The sequence below is a fragment of the Cydia amplana genome, chromosome 16 (assembly GCF_948474715.1).
Source record: "Cydia amplana chromosome 16, ilCydAmpl1.1, whole genome shotgun sequence".
NCBI lineage: Eukaryota > Metazoa > Arthropoda > Insecta > Lepidoptera > Tortricidae > Cydia > Cydia amplana.
This window is the reverse complement of record NC_086084.1, coordinates 12,615,896-12,641,252: the sequence shown is the minus strand read 5'-3', so window position 1 is coordinate 12,641,252 and position 25,357 is coordinate 12,615,896. Positions and strand designations below refer to the sequence as shown.

General features: G+C 41.1%; 4 protein-coding genes across 6 annotated transcripts; 2 read left to right on the top strand and 2 right to left on the bottom strand.

The window, feature by feature from the left end:
• Positions 1–1,052: 1,052 nt before the first annotated feature.
• Positions 1,053–7,114, bottom strand: LOC134655069 (ionotropic receptor 75a-like). 3 transcript variants are annotated; one of them, XM_063510533.1, is made up of 8 exons: positions 6,989–7,097; positions 6,254–6,884; positions 5,535–5,702; positions 4,679–4,905; positions 3,861–4,072; positions 3,391–3,545; positions 2,740–2,856; positions 1,053–1,309 (listed from the first exon to the last, which is right to left on the bottom strand). In XM_063510533.1, exons 1-8 carry the CDS (start codon positions 6,993–6,995, stop codon positions 1,078–1,080), a joined length of 1,749 nt encoding a protein of 582 aa, XP_063366603.1. In that variant the 5' UTR covers positions 6,996–7,097; the 3' UTR covers positions 1,053–1,077. The 3 variants fall into 3 exon arrangements, with proteins under 3 accessions (XP_063366603.1, XP_063366602.1, XP_063366604.1); XM_063510532.1 differs by having other exon boundaries at positions 6,254–7,114; XM_063510534.1 differs by lacking the exon at positions 2,740–2,856 and having other exon boundaries at positions 6,254–7,114.
• A 54-nt stretch (positions 7,115–7,168) lies between these two features.
• On the bottom strand, positions 7,169–8,624 carry LOC134655077 (lanC-like protein 3). Its single transcript, XM_063510540.1, has 2 exons — positions 8,562–8,624; positions 7,169–8,433 (listed from the first exon to the last, which is right to left on the bottom strand). Exon 2 carries the CDS (start codon positions 8,403–8,405, stop codon positions 7,191–7,193), a length of 1,215 nt encoding a protein of 404 aa, XP_063366610.1. The 5' UTR covers positions 8,406–8,433; positions 8,562–8,624; the 3' UTR covers positions 7,169–7,190.
• A 468-nt stretch (positions 8,625–9,092) lies between these two features.
• LOC134655031 (leucine-rich repeat-containing protein 49) lies at positions 9,093–16,188 on the top strand. Its single transcript, XM_063510490.1, has 12 exons — positions 9,093–9,358; positions 9,676–9,839; positions 10,468–10,599; positions 11,076–11,285; positions 11,410–11,688; positions 11,772–11,925; positions 11,995–12,134; positions 12,323–13,281; positions 13,558–13,732; positions 14,350–14,548; positions 15,156–15,380; positions 15,962–16,188. Exons 1-12 carry the CDS (start codon positions 9,332–9,334, stop codon positions 16,163–16,165), a joined length of 2,868 nt encoding a protein of 955 aa, XP_063366560.1. The 5' UTR covers positions 9,093–9,331; the 3' UTR covers positions 16,166–16,188.
• A 1,880-nt stretch (positions 16,189–18,068) lies between these two features.
• LOC134655030 (protein Aatf) lies at positions 18,069–20,296 on the top strand. Its single transcript, XM_063510489.1, has 2 exons — positions 18,069–18,918; positions 19,393–20,296. The coding sequence occupies exons 1-2, from the start codon at positions 18,116–18,118 to the stop codon at positions 20,285–20,287; spliced, it is 1,698 nt and encodes a 565-aa protein (XP_063366559.1). The 5' UTR covers positions 18,069–18,115; the 3' UTR covers positions 20,288–20,296.
• The last annotated feature ends 5,061 nt before the right edge of the window (positions 20,297–25,357 follow it).

Sequence of the window (25,357 nt, the reverse complement as noted above, 5' to 3'; positions counted from 1 at the left end):
CGCGCGTGGCTTTACAATTACTTTATAACCTATTCAAGTTAGGCGAAGACCTACGTACGTAGCGGTGTAGCATCGCTGAACCGCGCGGAACGGCGGAGGCACGGCGTGAAATTTTGTATCACGGTATATATCGGCTCGGCCACGACATTGAGCGACTTGCGACGGCGGCAGCGATAACCATAGGTTGCCGCTGCCGCCATCGCCAGTCGCGCAATGTGGCCGAGCTGTATAGGTAATCCGCTAGAGCGGATCCGTTCCGCACGCACTGCGAATAATTTCTTGTGTTGCGTTACTTGTTACTTCACTAGGTAAGTGTAAGTACGTCTGCGAAATATAATGGCTATCGCACTCAGTGTCTAAACTGTATCATCTTCGACTGCAGCCTATAGACCACGAGTTCAGCCATGAACACTACCGTCGCCGCGAGCACGCCCAGACACAGCAACAGCAATGGCGTCGTGAACTCACGGAGCATGACGCTGAATATGCTGGAGTCAGGAGTTCGTACGCAGAGCGGCTTCGGCTCGTCCCAGTTGGTTTTTAGACGCTGCATCAGACCAGATTCCGCCATCTTGCGGATCCTCTGCCAATCATCTTATTTCAGTGTGTGTGGTGTGGATGCCGCATAGCATAGTACTAACTAGGTACCAGATACCTCCCTAACGTGGCACTCTAGGCAGGTAGGGTAAGTGTAGGTAAATGACGCTACTGATGTCTACATCAGCGAAATATAACGTAAAGCCGAGCTTAGTGTCTAAACTGTATCCTCTTACACTGCAGCCTGTAGACCACGAGTTCAGCCATGAACACTACCGTCGCCGCGAGCACGCCCAGACACAGCAGCAGCAATGGCGTCGTGAACTCACGGAGCGAGACGCTGAATATGCTGGAGTCAGGAGTTCGTATGCAGAGCGGCTTCGGCTCGTCCCAGATGGTTTTCAGGCGCTGCGTCAGACCAGATTCGGCCATCTTGCGGATCCTCTGCTAATCATCTTATTTCAGTGTGTGTGGTGTGGATTCTGCATAGCATAGTACTAACTAGGTACTACATCAGCGAAATATAACGTAAAGCCGCGCTTAGTGTCTAAACTGTATCCTCTTACACTGCAGCCTATAGACCACGAGTTCAGCCATGAACACTACCGTCGCCGCGAGCACGCCCAGACACAGCAGCAGCAATGGCGTCGTGAACTCACGGAGAGAGACGCTGAATATGCTGGAGTCAGGAGTTCGTACGCAGAGCGGCTTCGGCTCGTCCCAGATGGTTTTCAGGCGCTGCATCAGACCAGATTCGGCCATCTTGCGGATCCTGTGAAAAACGTATTATTTGAAAAATGACACATTCATTGCTACCCAGCCAAACAAGACATCCGCGCGAAGCCACCGTAAACTTCGTCATATAAAGCTGTAGTACCGCGATCCCGACTATCGGGTCGTCCGGCCTGGGAACGAAATCATATAATACCCGATAGTCGGGTTTTCGGCAATGATTGTTAAGGCTGTCTGTCCACTGGGGCGGAGCGGTGAGCGAGATAAAAGTCCACCAATAGAGTTGAATAAAATCGCTACTCTTTGCGCTGTTGGTGGATTTTTATCAAGCTCACCGCGCCGCTCCGGTGGGTAGGCAACCTAAAGCCTTGCTTGAGTTGCGCTAGTTAGATTAGACGCGCAAACTAAAGCTTCTCGCATAGCCTCCTTAGGCCCAGCCATACAAACAAAATATCCAAAATTTGCCACTGAAATTTAAACCTAAATTTTAGGGAATAGAATTGATTTTGCGTTGATTCAAAATTGAACGAAACAGCAAAAGCGACACTGTTCTAATTGAACATGGTTTAAATTACATCGAACTAAATAGGTACTATAGGTAGGACCTTGGGGCTTAGGAGGATAGGGCAATCTGGACTGGATGCACCTTTAATTGCACACTGTTTAATTGTTTATTAGCATAACCTCGCAACCGAGCTAGCAAATCTGTAGCAGTTGTACGTCAGGGTTATCACTACTATGCATAAACTAAAGTACAAAAAATATTTTTTCTTTGTTTTCAAACACACCAATATTTTCAAGCAATGAAAATTCCATGTTAATATTTGAAAGAAATGCAAAAAACCGTAATTTTATAAATAAAATAACAGATACATTGAAGCGCATCTAATATTGACATTGACCTGTTAATTTATATTATTTGACAGTAAATTAAACCGGGTTATATCGGAACTATCGGAAGAGGGTCAACAAGGTTCTCGATCAATTTTATTAATCTTACATACAATAAAGTTAAAGCAAAATGGTTCATCATAATCGCCAACCCTGACACAAAACTGTCATATGCTACGGTTTTGCTAGCTCCGTTGCGGGGTATGTAGCCATCAACATCGTATAAGTAGTAAGTATATTAAAATAACGGTTTTAAAAACGCCCGTTTCGAACTGTAGTTTCTTTAAGCCCCTCGGAGCTGGCACATGTGGTTGTGGACTATACCAGGCGTGGATCACTCCGCGATTTCGTCGAGTCGCTACAAGTACATACGGCCCACACCAATTTGGGTATCTAAAGCCATATTAGTTGCCGCGCACCGCTACGGAACGGACGCCTGCTCGCACTTGCGCCACCTAGCGGTCATATCTGTCGTAATAGACGCGTTTTGTTATTAGAGAGTGAATCTTCTGCACCTAGTGCTATTATTTATTCTGTGACTATACTTCGCCTTCAGATCAGACAGACAAAGGTAGGTACCCATAACTGAAATGCTTGATATACGGCGAGCCCTTCTTCATGACAGCAAACATGGTCTGCGGCGGGAACAGCTCCACCTCCTGTAGCTCGCAGATCTCCCGCTCGGTGAACGTCCGCCTGGTGACAAAAATACAGGGCATATTTCTCTGTCACCCTAATTACGCCTTTATTGGAGTAAAAGAGAAAGATTCCGCAATTTGCGAATTTCGGTTTTCGAGGTCCTCAGTCCATGTGTCACACTTACTACAAAACCGAAGTTTGACAGCGATTCAGGGACGAATCATGCTATTCCTTTCAGCTATTTAGGGCTGTCAAAATTCAAGTCATTATATCTTATCTGAGTCATCTGCGGTCGTGCACGCAAAAGACCGTCAAGTGGTGCCAACCCTAATAATTGCTCGAAGCAATGCTGAGCCGAATGGAGCCCAATTGGCCCGAAAGGAGGAGTGTCTCCCCACTGACGCAGCTTAAATGGGCGAGGGAAGCAATCTAAGTGGTAACACACTACCGCACCGCACCGCGACCTTGGTGCGTCGCACCCATAAGTGAGAGCGAGAAACAGATATCTCTTTCTCGCTCTCACTTATGGATGCGAAGCTCCAAGGTCGCGGTGCGGTGCGATAGTGTTACCACTTTAACAGTGTCTCATACCTGATGATAGGGTAAGAGAAGGCGGTGTCGGCGTGGTAAGCGTAGCCCCCTTGCTTGACCAACGCCATGCCGCGGTCAGGGGGGAGGAAGTTGGGGCGAGGGGAGGAGGCGATCTTGCGAGAGTACAGCTTCAATGCTATGGGGTCGGTGGTGCGCTGAAATTAATTTGTAAGATTATAACAGTAAAGGGGCCCCTGGTTACCAGTCCGCCGGACGATATCGGCCAGTCAGTTGTTCGGAACTGTCACCTTTTGCGTTTAAGGCGCAGGGGGCCTACCGTGAAAATCAAAATTTCGTTATGTAGCTTTTTACGAGTATCACTCTTGCATATTCGAGCGATAGATTCAGATACCTAATATTTTTTTTTTGCTTAAATTTGCCTACAATGTTACGCCATACGATTAAATTTAATTATGATGGTGTATAAGTGTGTAGGTATGGATATTATTGATGTTATATGTGTTGCCAACCCTGAAATAATCCTTGTTGTAAAGCACATCTTCAACGCCCGCCTTCAGCTTGCTCCTGAGCAGGTCTTCCAGCGAGCGGATGGTGACAGGCGGCGCTCGCAGCAGGGTTGACACCACCAGCGCGTTGTAGTACTGGTACACGAACAGCGAGAACAGGAAAGACGAGAACAGCACGAGGCGTACGGAGCTCGCGTGAAGGTTTACGGTCATTCCTGGGATTTGGAAGAAAGAAGAAAAAAAAATATTTGCTACTATTATAACACTTATTAATTAATTAAAAAATACGGGTAGGCTCTATCAGGGACACAGCCGCAATGTTTTACGAGAATCGGGGTTGTAACAGCGATTGCAAAGCCGCAGGAGCTCCACGTAGGGTCAAAGGCCCGAAGCATCCGGAGGAGGTAGAACTTAACCAAAGAACAATAGGTGCATGCTACCTGCAATATTCACAAATGTCTTAATTGCGAAGTTCGAGTCCGCGTGGGGCCAAAGGCCCGAAGCGACTGGGAGAGGCAAGTCCACACGCAAAGCCGAAGGCCGAGCTACGGGAGGTTAGTGCTTAAACTCTGAATAATGGTACAAGTGTCCAAATTCTAAGGCCGAAGGCCGAGCTCTGCGTAGGGCCGAAGGCCCGGACTGTCCGACAGGTGCATGCTTCCAACAATTTCCTGAAGTGTCTTATGAAAGTACTTGGGGGAATTGCGGGAAGCACACACCAATCGATCATTAAAAGATGCCATTTACTGGGTGATTTTATGAGTAACTAAATGGTTTACCATATCAGCACAAAAAAATCAAAAACTTTTCTAAAACTTTACCCTGTTGACACACCGCACTCCAAATCGACAGCAGCGCCAGACTCGCCGATAAGTCCCCATCATCTCCTGCCGTCCTTGTCACCCTCAGCTTTATCAGCACGCACAGGAGCGAGCCAGCAAACACCAGGAGTGCTATGATGCAGAGCCATACGTTGTAGGAGAGCGGGCGGGTGTAGATGGTCAAGAAACCGCCGGGGTGTTTTGGGTGACGAAATATGAAGCATGGTCTAGGGAGGAAATAAAGGAAGTAAGTAAATAGTACATTACACACCTAGGGAGGTGAATTCGTAAATGATCCAGATCGCAGGTGTTATAATATGCGATCTGGGGCTTTAGGAATTACCGCCCGTGATTTGTCTAAAGTTTTACGTCTTGCCTTGGCCAGAAAGTAAGATTTTCTCCTCGCGTAGCGGGGAGAGAATCCCACTAGTTTACGGGCCTAGGGTGACGTAAAAATATTATCTTTTAAGTAATTGACTGAGTGCTATAAGGATCTGCTTGCTATAGCCAATAACCTGGATTGGCTAGGTTAGGATTTCTTTCATCAAAGCCATACGATTTTCAATAGGTTGGGTACCTAGTAGGTGATATAGATACCCTACTAAGGGCCACTTGCACCATTCACTAACCCGGGGTTAACTGGTTAAACCTGGAGTTACCATGGTTACCAGTACAATTTAACACTGGGTTAATGGTTTAACCGCTTAACCCTGGGTTAGTGGGATGGTGCAAGTGGCCCTAATCTTAAAAGGACGCAGGTAAAGAGGTTGATGGTGAGAGATAGAACTTTGCAATTCTCATCTTAATCCTATCATAATGAGGATCGAATTTAAATAAAAAAATAAATATAAAATACTTAGAAGGCCAGGTCGCAGTGACGTAGTGTATGAACTTGGCGCGGTCGGCCCGGATGAAGACTGGTGTGCCACCGACGTCGGTCTCCCCTCTCTGCAGGGTGCCCACCATGCCATCGAAGCTGCCGTTGGTCACGTAGCCCCAGGAGTTCGTCCGTTGGACTATCAAGCTAAAATTAACACCATACTTTAACCTCCTAAGACCCAGAAGCATTTGTATTGTTTTTAATTTGGAACCCTTAGTTACTCAATGAAAGTTCAAAATATTTTTTGGAATAAGTATGTACAACAATTTGTACGCAGAGTCTTAGGAGGTTAAACTAATAAGGGCCCCATTCCCGGGGTTAACCGGCTAGACCTGGAGTTACCATGGTTACCAGTACACTTTGACAATGGGTTAACGGTTGAACCGGTTAACGCCGTTTCAGTGGGATGGTGGTGATGCACCTGAAGGATAAAGGAATAAGTGAAAACTCAGGAAGGTGGTCACCAACAATCTTAAGATTTCAAAGAACCTACCACAGAATGAGAGATGAATATCGTTATCTCATTCTAACAAATAGCTTTGTCTCTACTTACAAGTGTATCTTGGGCCCCAGGCCTAAACTAAAAGCTCAGGCACATGGTGAAATATTAGGCACTTGCCCCATAAGTGCTTTCCACTGAGGCGGAGATGAGAGGAATCAACCTATAGCATTACTTAGTTTCATTTTGTACTTACCTGAAGTTGTACATTTCTCTCAAGTAATTCAAAAGCGTGAAATATTTCAGCTTATGCAATGAGTCTACCTCGGGCTGCAAGCGGCTGACGTACTCGTCAAACGTCTGATGGCCAATGCTGTGCGTCACCACCACCGCACTTCTCAACACAATGCCATCCAGATTCGTTCTTCTGTGCCCATTCATTCGCAATTTATAATACCAGTAGCCAACTAGCTCGACATGGTAACGACCGTTGGTGAAATACCCAGTATTGTAAACTTCGAAAATACCATAGGAATTTCCTTGTTGAGATAATATGGTAACATCAGAATCTACTTCTATTGGATATCTGGATAAGGCTTCGGTAGTAGAAGATACGTCGTCGGTAAAAATAAGCCATGAGTATAGAGATTTTTTGAATAAGTTCAAATCGAAATGCTCAAAGACTTGTGTCCAGTTTTCGCAGGATGTTTTTAGAACTATCCCAACTCTGCTATCATTTGTTTGTTTGAGATGTGAAGCATTATGCATCATGATAGTTGTAAATCGGAGGTCAATTTTCTTTAGATGTTTTTGCAGACAAATAGCATTTTCTGGTTTTGAACAATGAAATACTGTTCCAAAATGCAAATTCTTATGTTTAAAGACATCTCTAATGAGATTGATTTCCGCTGTTGAGAGTATGGTGAGAACACTGTATGCTGTTAAGTTCATGGTCGCATTTAGAGAATGAACTAAAATGGCTGCTCTGAACCTATCATAAATATTTCCCCGTGATAACTAGATGACAAGAAAATTACACCTGATTGCTGACTGTCGCATATTACTGTCAGGAGGCTATTTGCATACAATAAGACTGGTGAATAATGTAATAGAAAAAATGGATTTGGCCAAAATATTTTAATAAATACTAACACTAGCAGTCAAGAAACATGTTGAGTACAGAAAAGGTATTATTATGTTCCAAAAACGTCTTGGAAAGGAAAATGAGCCTTTTCTGGCACTAGAAGGTCAGCCAAAAAGCAAACAGTGCCAGCTGTGCCTTCATACAATGTCTCTGGGTTGTCCGGGACCCTGGCATCGGACAGGAACTGATCGGAATTCATGAAGTCAGCAAAAGCTTTAGCTCTATGCAAATATTTAACATCATTTGTCAGTCTGTAGAGCAGCAGGAAAACATAGCCATTGCCAGCGACTCCGTGGCAAATTCCAGGGCCTTTCATCAGCAAGCCTTTGTTCCATACATTTTCCCCAGCTTGTATACAAGCATCCAAATACTCCTGATTCTTGAACACGAGGAACGCCTTAGCCATAAGGTAGACGACCCCGGGAGCACCGTGGCACCAGTGCACCAATTTGTGTTCTTTTTGTTCCAGTTCCTCCATGCAAGTCGGCCAGTTACCATCCGTAGACTGAATGGAAACCAAAAAATCTATTGTACATTTAATGTCTTTGGCTGAAGCCGCATTACTCTCCAGATACCCGGGTACAGTCAGCAGCATCTGCAGTATAAAACTGATTCCATGTGCGGCGCCCAAGTACTCCGTATTGTAGTAATGGTACATCAAGGGACACGGACTCCTCTGTTTTTTAGCATACTCCCTGCCAGATTCCACTATAACTTTGCAAATTTTGTGCATTTCTTCCACAGTCAACACTTTTGTTTTCATTTCACTGGCCATCCACAAAGCCCCAGCCAGATAGCCGGAGCGGCCAACGAAGAATTCATCTCCACCGCATTTCAAGAAATTTGGGTTCAAGAATGAGTTATAATATTGTCTGTAGGCGTTGATCATGTCCGTGTAGGAGTGGTCGCCTACACTATGCTTGATCACACTGGCTAGAGCGTAAGTACCTGCATCGCCAAGTAGAAAAGAGGTTTTATCCCGAGTGGGATTTTGTAATGCAACATTTAAATATTCAAAGGCTTTCTCGCGATATGATGCCCTATTTTCGGCTAGCTTGTCGTTATTGGATAAGTGGTAGAACATGTAAGCGACGCCGGCGATGCCCACGTAAAGACCTCCGTCTACATGCTTGGGTGAAGGCGGTAGTCTGTTCAAAATTGTACCGATATGCTCGTCTATCTGTGAACGAACATTCTCCTGTGTAACAGACACTTCAGCGCCTTCCGTGTAGTCTTTCAGCGTATTTGGAAAGTATCTGACCATAGCTAAGTCGAAGGCAAACGTTCGTTTCCTAAAACGGGCTAAATGGGTTTTAATATTGAATTGCTTAAAAATGTTTGGTATATTCATACAGAAATCTTGAGCTCTAATTGCTTTCTAACTGCAGATATTTATAAAAAATCTTGTAACTCATTTAACAACTACTTCTTTCTTCATCCATTTATTATTTTCTTCTTTATATTGTAGTGTTTTGTTTTATTTCACTATTTTGACAATAACAACTATGACAAGCGTTTGACATTTCTCTCTACTGTACTTGAAGCTGTTTAGGCTGAATATAAAAACGCTGTTGCAAAACGCATGTGTAAAAAAATGGATGGTGCGCAAGATTTACCACATGGTTTAAATTCATATCTTGTAAAATAACAAATTATACTTTGCATACAACATGTATTAAATGTAATAATAAATAACGACCTCGGGTACAGTCACAGTCAAAGCCAGCTATATCTATAAAGCCAAAACACACTACCGCACCGCACCACGACCTTGGTGTGCCGCACCCATAAGTGAGACAGAGAAAGAGATATCTCTTTCTCGCTCTCACTTATGGGTGCGGCGCACCGTGACCTTGGTGCGGTGCGGTAGTGTGTTACGGCTTATACCTGTACCAGCCATACCTATAGTGCATTTACCTTCTAGAAATCTAGATCATCTAAAACCACAGCCACTCGCAAACTTGTTATTTTATTGCAACTCATCGAAATTCAATGGAAATTCATTAAAATCGATCCAAGGTCGTCGAAACTGTAGCTAAGCAACCAGTTGATATGTTGATGAAATGGACCAAAAATGCCTTTTCGTATAGACTTATTTTTACCAAAACAAAATCAATGGGGCCAATTTATTCTAGTCCTATACAAGTGTTTCTGTTTAATACATAGTTAATACATAATAGTTAAATACTAATGCCTATCACATTCAGTCGTGGAAACGTGAGTGCTTTATATCTTATGGTGTATAACTTACATTTATTATTTTCCTTAGGTCATTATTATTCATTGCCCACCTACGGGGATTTTCTATTCAAAGTAGATAACGCCACGAGACCACCACGTAGCGTTACGAGATTAGCTTTGCAGTGGTTTGAGTTCATTTATAAAATATAAATGCCATGCCAAACGTAACGTAGGTACGTATGCTTCCTCAATAGGGTATAGGTGCCAATTACTGGCTTTATGTCCTTCGCTTAATCTGGATGCATGTTTTTAAATTTCATTCCTAGGAAAAATAAATATTTAAAATACTACAGGTACGGAAGATAGCATTTCGCGCCCGAGGGCGCTCGGCTCAGTCCCTCGATGCTGGCGCGCCGAGAGACCCGGCCGCGGGCGGCGAACGTCAGTTCCTCCAAATACGACCAGCACTTGCAGACCATAGGGCGCCTATACACCGCTCCAATACTTTGTTTACAGGGTAAGCTATTTGTTAACCTTTTAACCACCATGTAATTTTTGATGGAGCGTGCTCGTTTCGCCGGCGGTACGAAGTTACACGAAGTTTTGTCTTATTTATCCCGAGATGAACCCGATTTTGTATCATCATCATCACTACCTACATAGTATAAAACAAAATCGATTCCCGCTGTCTGTCTGTCTAGTCTGTCTGTATGTATGCTTAGATCTCTAAAACTACGCAACAGATTTTGAAGCGGTTTTTTTAAATAGATATATAGAGTGATTCAAGAGGAAGGTTTATTGTATAATTTGTTAACCCGCGCGAAGCCGGGGCGGGTCGCTAGTGTCTTATATATCAGTCTATGGCGGTTAAAAGGTTAATAATATACATGGACGTCTCATCGTCTCGTCTTGGTTAAAGCGCGAAATATGACCTTGAAAGACGTCACCCTGGTTTGGATTTCAGTCTTTTTCAGAGTGGTAATTCTCTTGAAAGTAGCTGTAACGTTTTATTATCGCTTCAAATGTGATTCAAGGTGCATATATTATATCGCGCCACAACACAAGACGATGAAACATGAGAGATGAGATAACAAGAAAATGTATTAGTAAGATAATGATAAAGTAAAATATTTTGATGCTTGCAGCGGTGATGGCATCACCAAAGAGGACAGCAAGGATGATTCGATCGATCTGCAAGCTGTTGGGGAAGGAAAGGTTCAGCTCTCGCGGACGCCACAGGAAAAAGATAGACTGCCTGATAGGATAACTCTCGATAGGTTAATCTAATTTAGGAATTATCATAAATATTTTGGTAAAAAAATTAAAATGTAGCTGTATATGGAACTGAGGCAGTTTAGTTTTGTAACCGACTTTAATTAAATCTTGATACAAATAATCACAAATGGTGTTAATATTATTGTGATTATCGTTTTGTTTGACATATGCGTTAGGTAAACCAAACTATTATGGACATGGAAACTGGATGCTATTTGCCAGTAAATGTTATCTATGTGGCACGCCATGTTATAGGTACCTATGACCTCTATACTTTTTAGAAGCACGAACATCTAAGTAGCTTTTACTAGGCATTCTAGCTTCAGCAGATTTTCAGAAAACACCCCATAATATACCTATTGTATTGAAATTCATGAAGGTTTACATTACACTGTAACCATGCCAGTCAGTTGGCGTCACAGATCATATAAGTTGGCGTCTTTGGCGGTCAAAAGGTCAAAATATTTTTTGTTTTCAGACGGGGCTTATCTTCTATCCCACACATAGTCGGCGAGCCAGGGCTAAGGCTTCTGTCTTTGCAGCACAACCTCATCAATAGCTTATCGGGATTAGCTCCTTTAGATTTAGGGAAACTGGTGTTCCTTGACGTGTATGATAATCAGATCGACAAGATAACTTGCTTGGAAAGACTTTTTAGCTTAAGGGTTCTGCTCATGGGGAAAAACAGGTACCTACTAACTCGCTAGTATAAGTAAGTAAGAAATAAAAGGCTTACCTATATTATATTATTACATAAATAAGTATTTATAAAATATGTTCAGAGGTTTTATATAAAGTGTAATTACTTTCAGGATAAAGAGGATAGAAGGTTTAGTTAATCTCGTCAAATTAGAAGTATTAGATTTACACGGAAATAGAATAAGTAGGGTAAATGGGCTATCGAACTTGTCCGAGCTTAAGGTACTCAATCTGGCCGGGAACCAAATAAAATGTATCGGACTGACTGATCTTCAGGGTTTGATCTCTCTGCGAGAACTCAACTTGAAAAGGAATCGACTGAGAAAACTTTTAGGATTTCAGAACATGCCACAATTGCAAAAACTTTACCTTGGGAACAATGATTTACAAAGGTAAATAAATATACACTAATAGCTTGTTTTATTTTTATTTGCTGTTAAATAACAGCATCAGTAACATTATCTTTTTATTTCAGTGTTGAAGACGTTTCAACATTAGCAGAAACTACGACTCTAATTGAAGTGTCTTTAGATGGGAATCCAGTAGCTCTAGGAGGCGATTGCACACCCTTCCTCGTATCTTATCTTCCGAATCTTTTAACTTTAACCAACATGCATGTTACTGAGCAGGTAAGACATTACTTATACCAGTTATATGTTCGTTATATTAAATTGATAATAATGATTGTGTAAAATTAGGTACGTAGAGCAGCAATGGCTTGGAGAAGTAACAAGGAGGCCGCTCACGCTGCCTACTGCGCTCTCGGCGGCTCGGCCCAACAGGCCGCGAGGCGTGATCAAATTATCAACAATGCACGAACCAACTGGGAGCTGCTCAGGTTTGGTCGATAATTTCCATGCCACTATATATCACATTAATTAACGGATCAAAAACACCTTTGCGTGCACGCGGGTGTCATTATCATTAGCGGTTAGTCTTATCTACTCCCTACTGCCTAACGGCTGTGGCAAATTTTATCAAACTGTAATAAAAGCACGTACCGATTATTTTTTTGTTGACTTTCAGGTCAGAAAACAAATGCTTTAACAATGTTACTAGTCCGACAAAAAATGTAGATTTAGAAAAAGAGTTTGTACTAGAAGCATCAGCAGCAATAGTTCCACAAAGCGAAAGTACGCGAACCGTTAATATGGCGGGATTACCGGATGTTGTGGTGCTGCTGCAACAAGGAGAAAATGAGGACTCCGATTCTAAACATACTAATGAAACAAATACGAAGCCAACTACAGATCCACCAAAATCACCATCGCCTATGCGCAGCAAGCTACAAAGAAGTTCAACTGCAAAGAAAGCTCCTGAAAAACGTGTGAATTTCTCAGACAGGAGTGCCTCTCAAGACACCGATGCGTCTCATTCAACCTCAACTAGCAGTGACTTGAGGCTTCCACCAATACTCCTACCCATTATATCATCTTTAGAAAACGTAAGGCTTGCCGATGGGACAGAGCCAGTTCTGAAAAGATGGGAAAGTATATCTAGTGTGGACCCCGTCATGGATTCTTCGTTTAGTTCACTGCCTACATCATCAACTGATAGTGACGATGATAGTAATAAAAGACAATTCAAAAGAATTCCTACAGCGGTTCGGCGAAGAGCAAATTTTGGTACTATGCGATCTAAATCTGTGTGTGACCCTGAAAGTCGGAGAATCAAAGCCAAAAATTCGGACATGTGTGAAAATTCTAGTAACATTTCGTGCAGTACAAATGTCGGTTCAGTTCAATCTTCGACGTCAGGCAGTGATCAGAATAGTAGGATTTTAAGACGAGAGGGATCTGTAAACAGCAGGTTAAGTAACAGAACAGTCAGAAGTGCAACAATAGCGCGGAGAAGTGAACGAGCGTCATCTGCTTCGGGAAATCGGGCATCAACTGCTCGGGCAAAATCGGGAAAAAGTTTGGCCATTCTGAAATCGTCTGAACCAGTGCCGAAGCCGATGCCAGCATCTAAAGATAGGGAACAAGGTCAGTACCTATAATAGAAAAGTCGTAGGTACCAACAGTAAAATGTAGAAAATTATAAAACTCTAAAATAGACGAGGCTATTCTACATTTTTGGTATTGAATCAATGTCGCTTTTAAAATAGCCCTCCTTTCGGCAGTCAGATAACATGGTGATATAAGATATTACAATTTACAATCAAAGGTGCTACATCATATGAATTGAATTTAAATAAGTATTTAAAAAGCTTACGTTTGAATTATATGAAGTCTATATAGTATACATACTTCAACTTTCAGGGGTGGATTACTTGGTGGAAGTGGGTGACGGAGTGGTGAGCGCCTGGGGTGCTGGAGCAGTGCGTCGCCTAGCGAGGGATTGGGACTGGGAGCGAGCGAGGACAGTCACTCGTGCCGCCTTCCATTACGTACACTTCAACGCTGTGGCACAGTCTCTCCCGGAATTAAAAACGAAGTACTTAAGACCATTTCATTAAATTATGTTGAATTTTTTTAAACTGCGGCGGTGGAAACATTAAACAAGCATACGACTTGACTGGTGGGAAGCGGGGCACCACAGCCAATATATTATATTTGTACCTACTTACCTAGTATGCTGAAATATAGTTTGAACATAGACAGAGAGAATCATACTAGCTTTGTTTTACACTAAAGTGTCATTCAATAGAACTTGCGAACTATGTAAACAAAACTTACTAGTAATTTGACACTCAGTGTCAATTTTAGTATAGCGGTTTGTTTACATAGTTAGCAATTTCTATTGAATGACATTTTAGTAGGTACTAGCACCCAAAAGAAAAGGATGAGTATATTAGTTTTTTTCAGCTTTATCTAAGCTTTTGGAGTGATATAGCTTTAATAAGTTAAAAGTGTTTATTATTGGAGAAATTCTACCGTTTTACTTATATCACTTGCGAACTCACTACACTGAGTAGGTAATTAACGGTTTCCAATATGTAATTGTAGCTCTCAACCGTTTTAAAGCCCCTTCGCGGCTTCTCGCCGCGATTCGCGCACGAGTATGGAGGCGGCTTAATTTCAGGTTCCATTCCATTTTCCGTCTAATTTCAGGTTCCCAAACGTGACACACGTATCAGTCCGGGCGACAGGCCTGCAGTGGCTCGGACAGCTGCATGCCTTAGCCGAGTTGCGGGGGCTCACCGGGCTGACGGTGTTACCAGAAGGCAACCCCGTACACGCAAAGATATGGCGAGAATACGCCGTTTACAGGCTTGGCCATTGGGGGTTGAAGGAAATTAACGATGAACCGGTAATTTTCATATTGTCATCAATTTGGTCTTTTACTGCAACGCCTGTATGTGTGTAGTCTTCATATTATATTTCATATTTCTTTATTCATAAAATTACAAACTTTATATGTCAAAAATTAATACTTATAATTAGTCAATTTCAATTAAATATGGTTTTTATGTTTATATATCCTAATCTTAGGCTGACTCGATTTTCATCGTGATCATTCGTTCTAGATAGCCAAGCCATTGAAGTTCTACGTTCCTTTAGTCTATTTTTTCGACTTGTGATTAATTTTGTTTGTGAATATTACGAGATAACATGTGACTAGAATTTTACGAGTACCTAGCATATAGGTAGGTACCCTATTAACGCCCGACTTTTTAACTTGTATTATATTTTGTTATCTTGTGTTCCAAGCATTCCCTGTAAAAGGGGCCCACAGATTACCAGTTCGACGGACGATATCAGCCTATCAGTTATACGCAAAAAATTACAGCTCCGAACAACTGACAGGCATGACTGATCATCCGGCGAACTGGTAATCAGTGCCCATCAGTGGCCCCTTTACAAAAGTAGATGTTGTATGATCTATACCATTTTATAATACATTAAATTACAAGCAGGTAACAGAAGAAGAAATAAAGGAAGCGAACATCACATACAACGGTCTCAGTGACTTAGTGTTGCGAGCGCTACCTGATGCCCCTCTTCAGCCACTATTAGCGCGTTTGGGAAGGAGCGGGAACAGCACCGTCAGTGCCAAGGCGTGGTTGAGGGCCGCGGACCCGGCCTTGCGGGATGTCATTGCTAAAGAGGCGCTGCAGTTTAAGAAAGGACACGTTTCACAGGTAATCGATAATAATGCACTCGGTCGGTGTGAAACTGTAGTCTTACGATAACCGCGCCATTAAGACTTATCCAAACATGTGTGCCAACTCAGCGGATTTGATGCGCACTAGCATATTCATTAGACAGTTACAATTATAATCCTTCCTTTTTGTTTCACCGTAATCGGTATAAATTTGAGCAAAACAGTAAACATCTTGAAGATGGGTTGTTCCCGACGACCGTTGAGTTCTTACTGTTCTTAGTAATATCAAAGTGAAGGTGACCGGGGGCCTACCGCAAAAATCGATTTTCTTACGCCTTCATTGGAGTAAAAGAGAAAGATCCCCGCAATTTCGGTTTTCGCGGTAGCCCCTCAGTATTGCAGGTAAGACCTGTATGACAGGTAAGACCTGATGTACGTCGCTTCAGACACACAGTCAGAAAGGAAGAGTTTCACTCTTTCTGCTGTACCTACCTTCTGTATGTGTGGAGTAAGTAAAATATGTTAACGCAGGAGTTAAAAGCGACGAAGGTGCGTGTAGACGGTCTTCCATTTTAGACGGGCTGCCCCACATTTTCCTTATTTTTCTTTTGTTTAAAGGAGGACACGAGTTGGCGAGTCCGCGGGCGGGGTCAACTATCCCACGCCATAGAGCTGGCTTGTGGCGCAGCGCAGCGTTTGCGAGCTTTAGAGCTACAATGGCCTATGATCCTCGTAGAGATGATCGAGGAAGCACTCATAGATTTCTCTAATATGGATGCGCATGTCAAGGAACAGATGCGTATGATTATGGAAACATTGTGAGAGACTCAAAAGGATTTTGAAGCCTTTATTAGTTTCAAACGTAATCTGGCGGCATTATTTCCTTTTTAGCTTGATAGTGCGTTTTACCATGATATCATGAAACGCCGCCATTTCATAATCTGACTAAGATTAACCTAAGCATATCACGATCTGGTTAAGGCTTAATTTCCCGCCTATTAGTCACGGTCCACGTATTATCTACTCAGTTTTCATTGGCAATCAGTATTTTAGATTTTAGACCGATAAAACTGTCTGTATTATTAGTATACAGGGTGACATTTGAGTCGTGATCAGTAATATGTTTTTCTAACTCCATAAACAACGAGCAATTTAATGCCCCTACTCTTACTAAAATCAGACAAGATTTTTTTGTTTTTTTTGTTTATTTTTTGTCATTTATTTTACTTTTACAAGTGGCAATGTGGTATTTAAACAGCTTTGTAAGATATTTCAAATGAAAGATTAAGTAAATTTTATTTCTAACTGGGACAAATGACAAAATTGATGTCAATGATAGTTCCGATTCAAAGAGGCGATTCAATTTTCTAATTTAAATATCTTAATAAGCCGTTGTAATATCCTAAATCCATTGAATAATTTTACGGTTTAGACTCACTTGTTTTAAGTCACTCGCGCGACATGTGAGTCTAAACCGTAAAATTATTCAATGTTAGCATGTCTCACAACAGTTTAAATTCGATCCTAAATCCACTTATAAAAGTAAAATAAAATAAATTGCTCGTTGTTTACGGAGTTAGAAAAACATATTACTGATCACGACTCAAATGTCACCCTGTATAATTAAATACTAGTGGTAGAATGTAGATAGATAAATTTTCAGAACTGAACTGGTCGATTTTCGACCTTGCTCAATATACAACGCACTAAATTTCACTAGTATGAACGCTTTTGTAATCAATTCCTTTTCTTTTAATAAAAAATAAATAAATTATATCAAGTTCACAACACAAATAATATTTGTGTTCATCACACGAATTTATAAAACATTTAAAGTAAAGATGTGCCTCCGCTGTTTTCTATAAAGTAAATAACTAGGTACTATGACTAGAACTTATAATGTAATTATGAATCTTTAAATATATTATAGGTATTAGTCTTTTTAACCTTGTATTTTATTGCAATATCGGTAAACTGTAACCTATTGTCATGTCCAACGTCCGGCCTTAAACGGCGTCCACCAACTTAGGTAAGTAGGTACTTTTATATAAAATGTGTGTGTGGTTTACTAAATTATTTAAAATAAAAAATAGCATGCAATCAATTGTGACTTAAAAAAAATCGTTTTTTTTGTGGGGCCAATTACAGAGTATATTACCCTAGTACGGGATAAAGGCCTCATTCGCACGACCGCTTTTTCAACGCGCGTTTTTAAAGCGCTTCAATCCGTCCGCAATAATATACTTGGTCAACCAGATCTTGACAGTAGAAAAAGGCGGCAAATTTGAAAAATGTAGGCGCGAAGGGATATCGTCCCATAGAAAATTTGAATTTCGCGCCTTTTTTTCCTGATAAGATTTGGTTGACCAGCTATAGTAGATGAATATTAGTCATGCGTAAATACTAATTTTATAGAGTCGGACCAAGAAAAGTCTGCAGCGGGTTTGATAGCCCACGCAGTGCAAGTGTTATTTATGCGTCATAATTTCATAGAAGTTTGACGTTTAAAATAACACGTGCACTGCGTGGGCTATCAAATCCGCTGCAGACTTTTCTTGGTCCGACTCTATCAATATCGCTTTACGTCTCATTATTTTGTCACATAAATCCGTCGTTTTAAACTATTACTCAAACATCACTGTTGTCACAGAGTTGTTAAAAACGTCAAACTCACACGTCAGGTGTCAGGTCAAATGTCAGTGTCGTAAACACGTGTGGTGTGTGGTGTGCAGTTTTATTTTATAAAAAAAAAATCTTAAATAAAGCCATAAAATGAAGCCCAAGTCAAAGAAAAACGTGAAACCGTTGTTATCAGACAAAATAGCCGATGCATTGACGATAAAACCGCGTGCGGACATAGAAGACGACCAAGTTTTTGGCACAAAACCTCATACCGTTTCGCGAGCAGACCTCAGCTCATCTGAAAGCGAGGACGACGCCGCTATTAGTGACTTTCGGAAAAGGAATGTTAATTTACTAAGTGAGATAAGTAAAAAGTACGAAGGGCAAGTGGTAACCAGGAAAGATCTTGATAAAAATACCTCCGAAAGTGAGATCGAGAGTGACTCTGACGGTGGCGACGATGGCGGATTTCAGTCAAAACTGGCCTCAATTGCGAGTAAATTTAATCAAGAAGATTCTGATGGTTCGGATGAGGAACAGCGAGATAGCCAAAATGGTAAAAAATCATCAGATTCTGATATTAGCTCAGGCGGCGAGAGTGACGACTATAGTATTACTCAGCGTCAGAAAGGGACAGAAAGCGATCACTCTGAAGAAGATGATGATGATGATGGAGAAGGTTACGACATCAGTCAAATGGAAGAGCCTGTAAAAGAGGAGTTTGAGCATATGAAGAAACAGAATGTTTCCGAGGAGGCAAAAAAAGGGGCTAGTGTCAGAAACCAGCTATTAGTTTGGGAAGGCTTGCTAGAAATGAGGATACACCTGCAACGGTGCATGAGCACAGCCAACCAGATGCCACTTCCGGAGGTTCATAAAGATTTGAGGCAAAATAATGAGTTTGCCGAAGCCTGCAATACTGCGACTAGCAATATTGCTAGTGTCTTAGATAAGTAAGTATTTAAATGTGAATATAATGTGTCTATTTTAACCTCCAGACACCCGGAAGCAGTTGTTTTGTTTTGAATTTAGAATTCTTACTTAAGGTGACGTTCAGATGTCAACTGCAACTGCAACACCGTTATGGCATTGTTGTTGCTGCTGCTGTATCTGTCAATTTCCTTGATAAAATGAGTGACGTTTGCTGCCACATATCTGTACACCTTTAAAGATATTTATTGCCTACCTATACAGTTTTCTTCAAATATTCTTAAGCGCCACTTGCACCATAGCACTAACCCGGGGTTAAGTGGTTAAACCGTTAACCCAGTGTCAAATTGTACTAGTAACCATGGTAACTCCAGGTTTAACAAGATAAACCCGGGTTAGTGAATGGTGCAAGTGGCCCTAAGAGTAATGAATGTATCAATTTCATTAATAGCAATGATTTTTTATTAAATTACTTATTAAAGCCTCTTTGTTTTCAGGTTCTTATCCCTACAAAGCATGCTACTAAAAGGCTTTCCTGAAACTAAAGCGCTGTCCCCAAAAAAACAGGCTACAGTTACTGTTGAAAAGAAAGAAGAAAGTGACGAGGAAATACCAAGCGACACTGACAATGAAGAAATACCATCAGACACGGAAGAAGAAGACAACATACCAGTCGAAGATAAATCTCCAAAGAAAACAAGCAAAGAACAGCCACAGAAGAAACGTAAACTAACTGACTATGAAAGTGAACTGGCCACCGCACACAAAGTGTTCAAACCATTCAGAGATGCCACCATCCAGAAGTGGAATGAAAAGACCCGTTTGGCTACCGCTACTAACATCAAAAACGCGCCATCGAACACTATCCTGCAGCAAATATCTTATATCCTATCGGATAGAAGTAAATTAGTTAAACGCACACAGCTGAAGCGCTCAGAATACGATATAGTTGGATACAAAAAGGAGCCTAATGACTTAGAAAATAAGGAAGCGAATGAAGAGAACCCAGTTACGAAGGACAGGAAAGATGATGATGAATACATAACAGAAATATTTGATGATAGTGACTTCTACCATCAGTTACTCCGAGAGCTTATTGAGTGTAAATCAGCGGATATATCGGACCCTGTACAGTTGAGTCGGCAGTGGATAGCCCTGCAGCAGATGAGGAGCAAAATGAAACGGAAAGTTGACACGAAGGCTACAAAAGGACGGAAGATCAAGTATGTTGTACATAACCAACTGGTTAACTACATGGCACCGGAGAAATGTACTACATGGACAGATGAGAGCACCAATGAACTGTACAGCTCACTGTTTGGGAAGATGTTTGAATATAATAATGTAGGATTGAATGCTAATTTAGAGAATGGATTGAAAATAAAAGATTAATTTTACATTTATTCTGTCTTTTTAAAAATAAGAGCCGTAACACACTATCGCACCGCACCGCGACCTTGTTGCGGCACACCGTGACCTTGTTGCGGCACACCGTGACCTTGTTGCGGCACACCGTGACCTTGTTGCGGCACACCGTGACCTTGAACGGTGCGGTAATGTCACAGAATAAGGGTCGGTTGCACCAAACTGTTCGTATCGTTAAAGAGTTCGCAAAAAATTTATATATGGGAAGTTTCATAGTAAAGCGCCGGCTGACGTTGATCAGTCTGTCAAATGTGGTTGGTGCAACTGGCCCTAATATTATCGTATGGCAATAGTATTATCATACAGAACGGCCACGCATCGCCCCGCCCCGACTCGCATTACCTCGCCCCGTGCTCGCCCCGCGACATGAATCTGGCCATAGAGAAAAAAATACATAGAGTGCTCACTCCATACATCAGTTTTAGTACCAAAAAGACTATTAGCATCTAGCATCGAGTAGCGGAACTATCAGTACTGCTACTTGACAATAGATGTCGCCACCGACCGGAAAGTCTTATGCTGTTGAGATAAAACTTTCCGGTCGGTGCTACATCTATTGTCAAGAAGCAGTACTGATAGTTCCGCTACTCGATGCTAGATGTAGACACTGAAATTAATAGTCTGAACTGATGTATGGAGTGAGCACTCTATGTATTTTTTCTCTATGATCTGGCGGACTTCTGGCGTCCTCTCAGTAAAGCGACTTACCCACACATACACAATGACGCGTGTACAGACGTGCGTGCAGATATATAAACGCAAATGATTTTTGATGTATAGCGTGTCAGCCCTGTGGTGTGTGTTACGGCTATAAACTCCGTCCATACGTACAGTCAACCAATTTGATTCCTAGGCCATATATATTATAACCTTGTCGCTTTAACTACTAGAGAAATGAAATGACGTACATCACTCAATAAGCACTTGTCGAAAATTGGGATTTTTGCGTAGGCCGCACGCCCTGATTTGATCGGTCAATCGAATCAATGGATTCGCCGAGCCAATTTCCACTACATAATTTAAATTGATAAAATGACAATTTAATCATTAGGTAGGGCGAAAAATTGTTCCATCTGACTGGCTGTCAAGGTTAAGGGCTTGCGGAGCTCTAAAAAATATTTTCATAAAATAATTGGATTTGTTTCCTAGTAACTAATTAGTCTATTAGTAAAGATGTATTAAAATCTTTGACGTAGACTGTACCTAGCTACTTACTTTCCCAGACACAAGTCTGAAGGAATGAACTCTGAAACTGCCAGAAAGGTCGCTGAAGACAGGAATGCGTAGCTTGTGAAGGCCCTCTGCACCTCTGGGGTGCCTTAGGACAACATAGGTACGTAGGTACCTATAATATTTTAATTGTAAGTATTCTAATTACTATTATGGCTTATTTAGATGGCGCGCGAACTCGTATACGATTTTAGCTACATTGCGGACCAATGAGGTTACATCAATTCAGCCGACCGATCAAACTACGCAATGTAATCAAACTCGCATGCGAGTTTTCGCCCCGTCTAAATAGGCCCTTAGACAAGGGTCAAGGTCAATAAGTTTATTTAACTCGGTATCAAATTTTCAAATTATCTTATGTCCTTCCTCGGGACTCAATAGTTAGACCAAGATAGCTCTGAAGTGATTTTGATAGCACAGACTTAGACTTATAGAAGTCTGACGTTTAAAATAACACTTGCACAGTCTGAGCGATCAAAATCGGCGCAGAGTTATGATGGTCTAACTCTAGCTCCATACTAAAGTTCAAAGTGATTTTATTCAGCGGTTTGAGGGGTAGCAGACAGACATATACATACAAAGTTACGAGTCCTTTCGCATACTGTATGTAATAAGTAATAGTAAGTTTTTCATAATATACGAGGCTTGTTTGAGAAGTAACTTGGTTTCATATCAAAAAATAATAATATTGCAAATTGTATTTATTTTATTTCTCTACGTAATCCCTCCGAAGTTCTACGCACTTATCCCAACGAGTCTGCAACTTCTCTATCGCCTTCACGGAAGTGCGTTTCTTCAAGGGCCTCGAAATACGCATTGACCTCCCATATAACCTCCTCATCGGACTTAAAATTTCGCCCTAAGAGAAATGTTTTCAGTTTCGGGAAGAAGTGATAGTCCGACGAAGCCAAATCTGGTGAATAAGTAGGGTGTGGAAGAAGTTCCAATCGTAACTACGACAATTTTTGTGCGGCGACACGCGTTGAATGCCGAGCGTAGTCATCGTGAAAAATCACATTATTTTTTGCCAAACCTGGACGTTTTTCAGCTATTGCCGCCTGTAACTGATCCAAAAGTGATGCGTAGTATGCTCCAGTTATAGTTTTTCCCTTGGCCAGGTAGGCAATTAAAAGTATCCCTTTGCGTCCCAAAACACAGACGCCATCACCTTTCCAGCAGACGGAATGCATATGGCTTTCTTTGGAGTTGGCTCAACATGACCAATTGACCAGCCCATTGTTTCGACTGATGTTTCGTCTCCGGGATGTAGTGATGGATCCAGGTTCCATCCATAGTAACAAAACGGCGAATAAAATCTGTTGGATTTTTTTAAACACCTGCAAATCTTCATCAGATGTTCACATGCGAATACGCATTTGTTCTGGAGTCAGTAATCGCGGCACTTACCTTACACAAAGCTTTTTCTTGTGCAAATCGTCGTGTAAAATAAAATGCACCCGCTCAGAAGAGATGTTTGAGGCTTCAGCTAATTCGCGTATTTTCAATCTTCGGTCGGCTAAAACTAAATCATGGATTTTATCGATGATTTCGGGTAAAAGTGCTGTTTTCGGGACTCCAGGGCGAGGTGCAGTCAAATCGTTCCCTAGGAAGGACACGAACTACCCAACGTAGGTAAAATCCTTTTATGGATTTGTTTCACAGTTTTGCCTTCCAAAAAAAGAACTGAAAAACTCCACGAATTCCAATTTTCTCCATTTTCCCGCGTAACTCAGACCAGTTTTGTTTGAACTACTGTCAAATGTCAAATTCCTGCCAAAAATGACATGACGCCACATATTAAATATGTTTAATTACTAAACTAAATCAATACATACAGAGTTGACGCCAACGCCATCTATACGTAGGCGAAACAAGTTACTTCTCAAATTACCCTCGTAGTATTTCAATGTCATAATTACAAAATCTCGAAGCCCGCGCTTCAAGTAGGTACTGAGTTTTCCAACAAATATTACAAAATCCGTATTTGTCAAGATAATATGTATTACGGTTCCGAAGTTCGAAAATAGTTTTAATCTCTGTAGTTTGCGGTCGCATAGTTTGCTTAACACACCGATAAGACAACTAAGGATTATTAATCTTCTTAACTCTTAACCCCTTGAACGCTACGCCTATGGCGCGCGGCGCGTCATCGTAAACCTTGTCGGAATGCACTAAGGTTCATATTGGAGTGTAGCCGCGTGCATCAGTTGCGTCTTTGGCGGTCAAAGGCTTGAATCATGCTTGACTGTAAATCAATAAATTGCAAGTTTTCCAAATCTAAAAGTCTGAAGGTCTGCCGCGAATGCAATAGACGCTAGATCGATCCTACCCTGGGCATTGGAGGGAGGCCATTATGGTCACTTTTTGAGATCTAAGTATGTCAGTTTATAAATAAATATGCAAGAATTGCTCGTTTAAAGGTATTAGATATAATATCAGGGAAACCGAGCTTTGCTCAAAAACTAAAAACAAATGCGCGATTTCCTAAAGACCTGGCTAGATCGACTTTCGCCTCAGAAAACCCCAATAAGGTCACTGCGGGCAACACCGTCTACAAGGCAAGGCCGTCAACACGTTATAACTTGAATTTGAAGGCGTATGCCGCTTTGGAGTCTAGTCGATTAATCAGTTTTGCGCGTTAGTTCCCTCACTGTAAAACATAATTATGGCGCTGTGACTCGGAATAATAAACCAACAGGAACCGCCATTAACAGGCGTTCCCCTCTGCCAAAAGTCGGCGGCCGCCGGTCAAGGAGGTTATATAAAACTAGTTGCCTTACGTCATACGCCATTCAGCAAACGTCAGTCTAAGCGGAATGTTAGGAGCAGAAAATGCCGAATTGTAGCATTTCCTCCTGTAAAAACCGATCGGAAACATCTAGCGTACTTAAAGGACACGTTTCTTTTCATATGTAAGTACTATTATAACATGTAAATATTATCAAATAGTGCACTAATTTAGCAAAAAACTAAAAAACATTGTCAATCTGAAAGTGATACCACTTCATGGTACTAGATCTAATTTAGGGTAATATTTAAAGAGGACTTTCTAAATATTCATTAGGTATACCTAACTTCTAATTTGTGTTGCTTATTATTATATAATTTATATAACACATTATTTTTCTATAACACCTTATTTTTATATCAACATAATCCATTCAATCAAATAAATAGTATAAATCATAAATAACGTGATATTACCGATGGGTCATTGTGCTAGTTTCCGTCCATGCTCTAGTTTTCGTCCACATGACAGATTAGCAAATAACATATTTGATATTTAATTTACTACTTGCCAAATACATTTTTTATGTAGATAGATATATTGTCTCGACATTAAGGATTGTATTAAGTCCAAATTTGTGCAGCAATGTAGATTTATATTCAATTTCGCCAAGTGGACGAAAACTAGAGCTGGACGAAAACTAACGCACCAACCCTACTACTGTTTGAAAATTAATTTTTCTCTTAGTTTCTATCGTATATTTTTTATTTGACATGTCCAATATTTGTATTGTATTTTATTTATTTTAAGGTATTTACTGCCGACTTTTTTCCATAAATAGGCACTTTTAATTTATTACTCTGGTATCACTCTACCATAGTTAGTGATGGGACACCATAAAAACCAATATCGATAAAATCTATATGAACATTATAAATATATTGTTATTTTGATTTATTTTTTTTGATTTCCAAAAGATGCAATAAATTTTAAACATAAGTAGTTTTCAGCTTATCAAGCCATCCAAAACCTAAAAATATTGCAAGATCAGTCACGTTTTAAAGATCTAAGAACTGCAT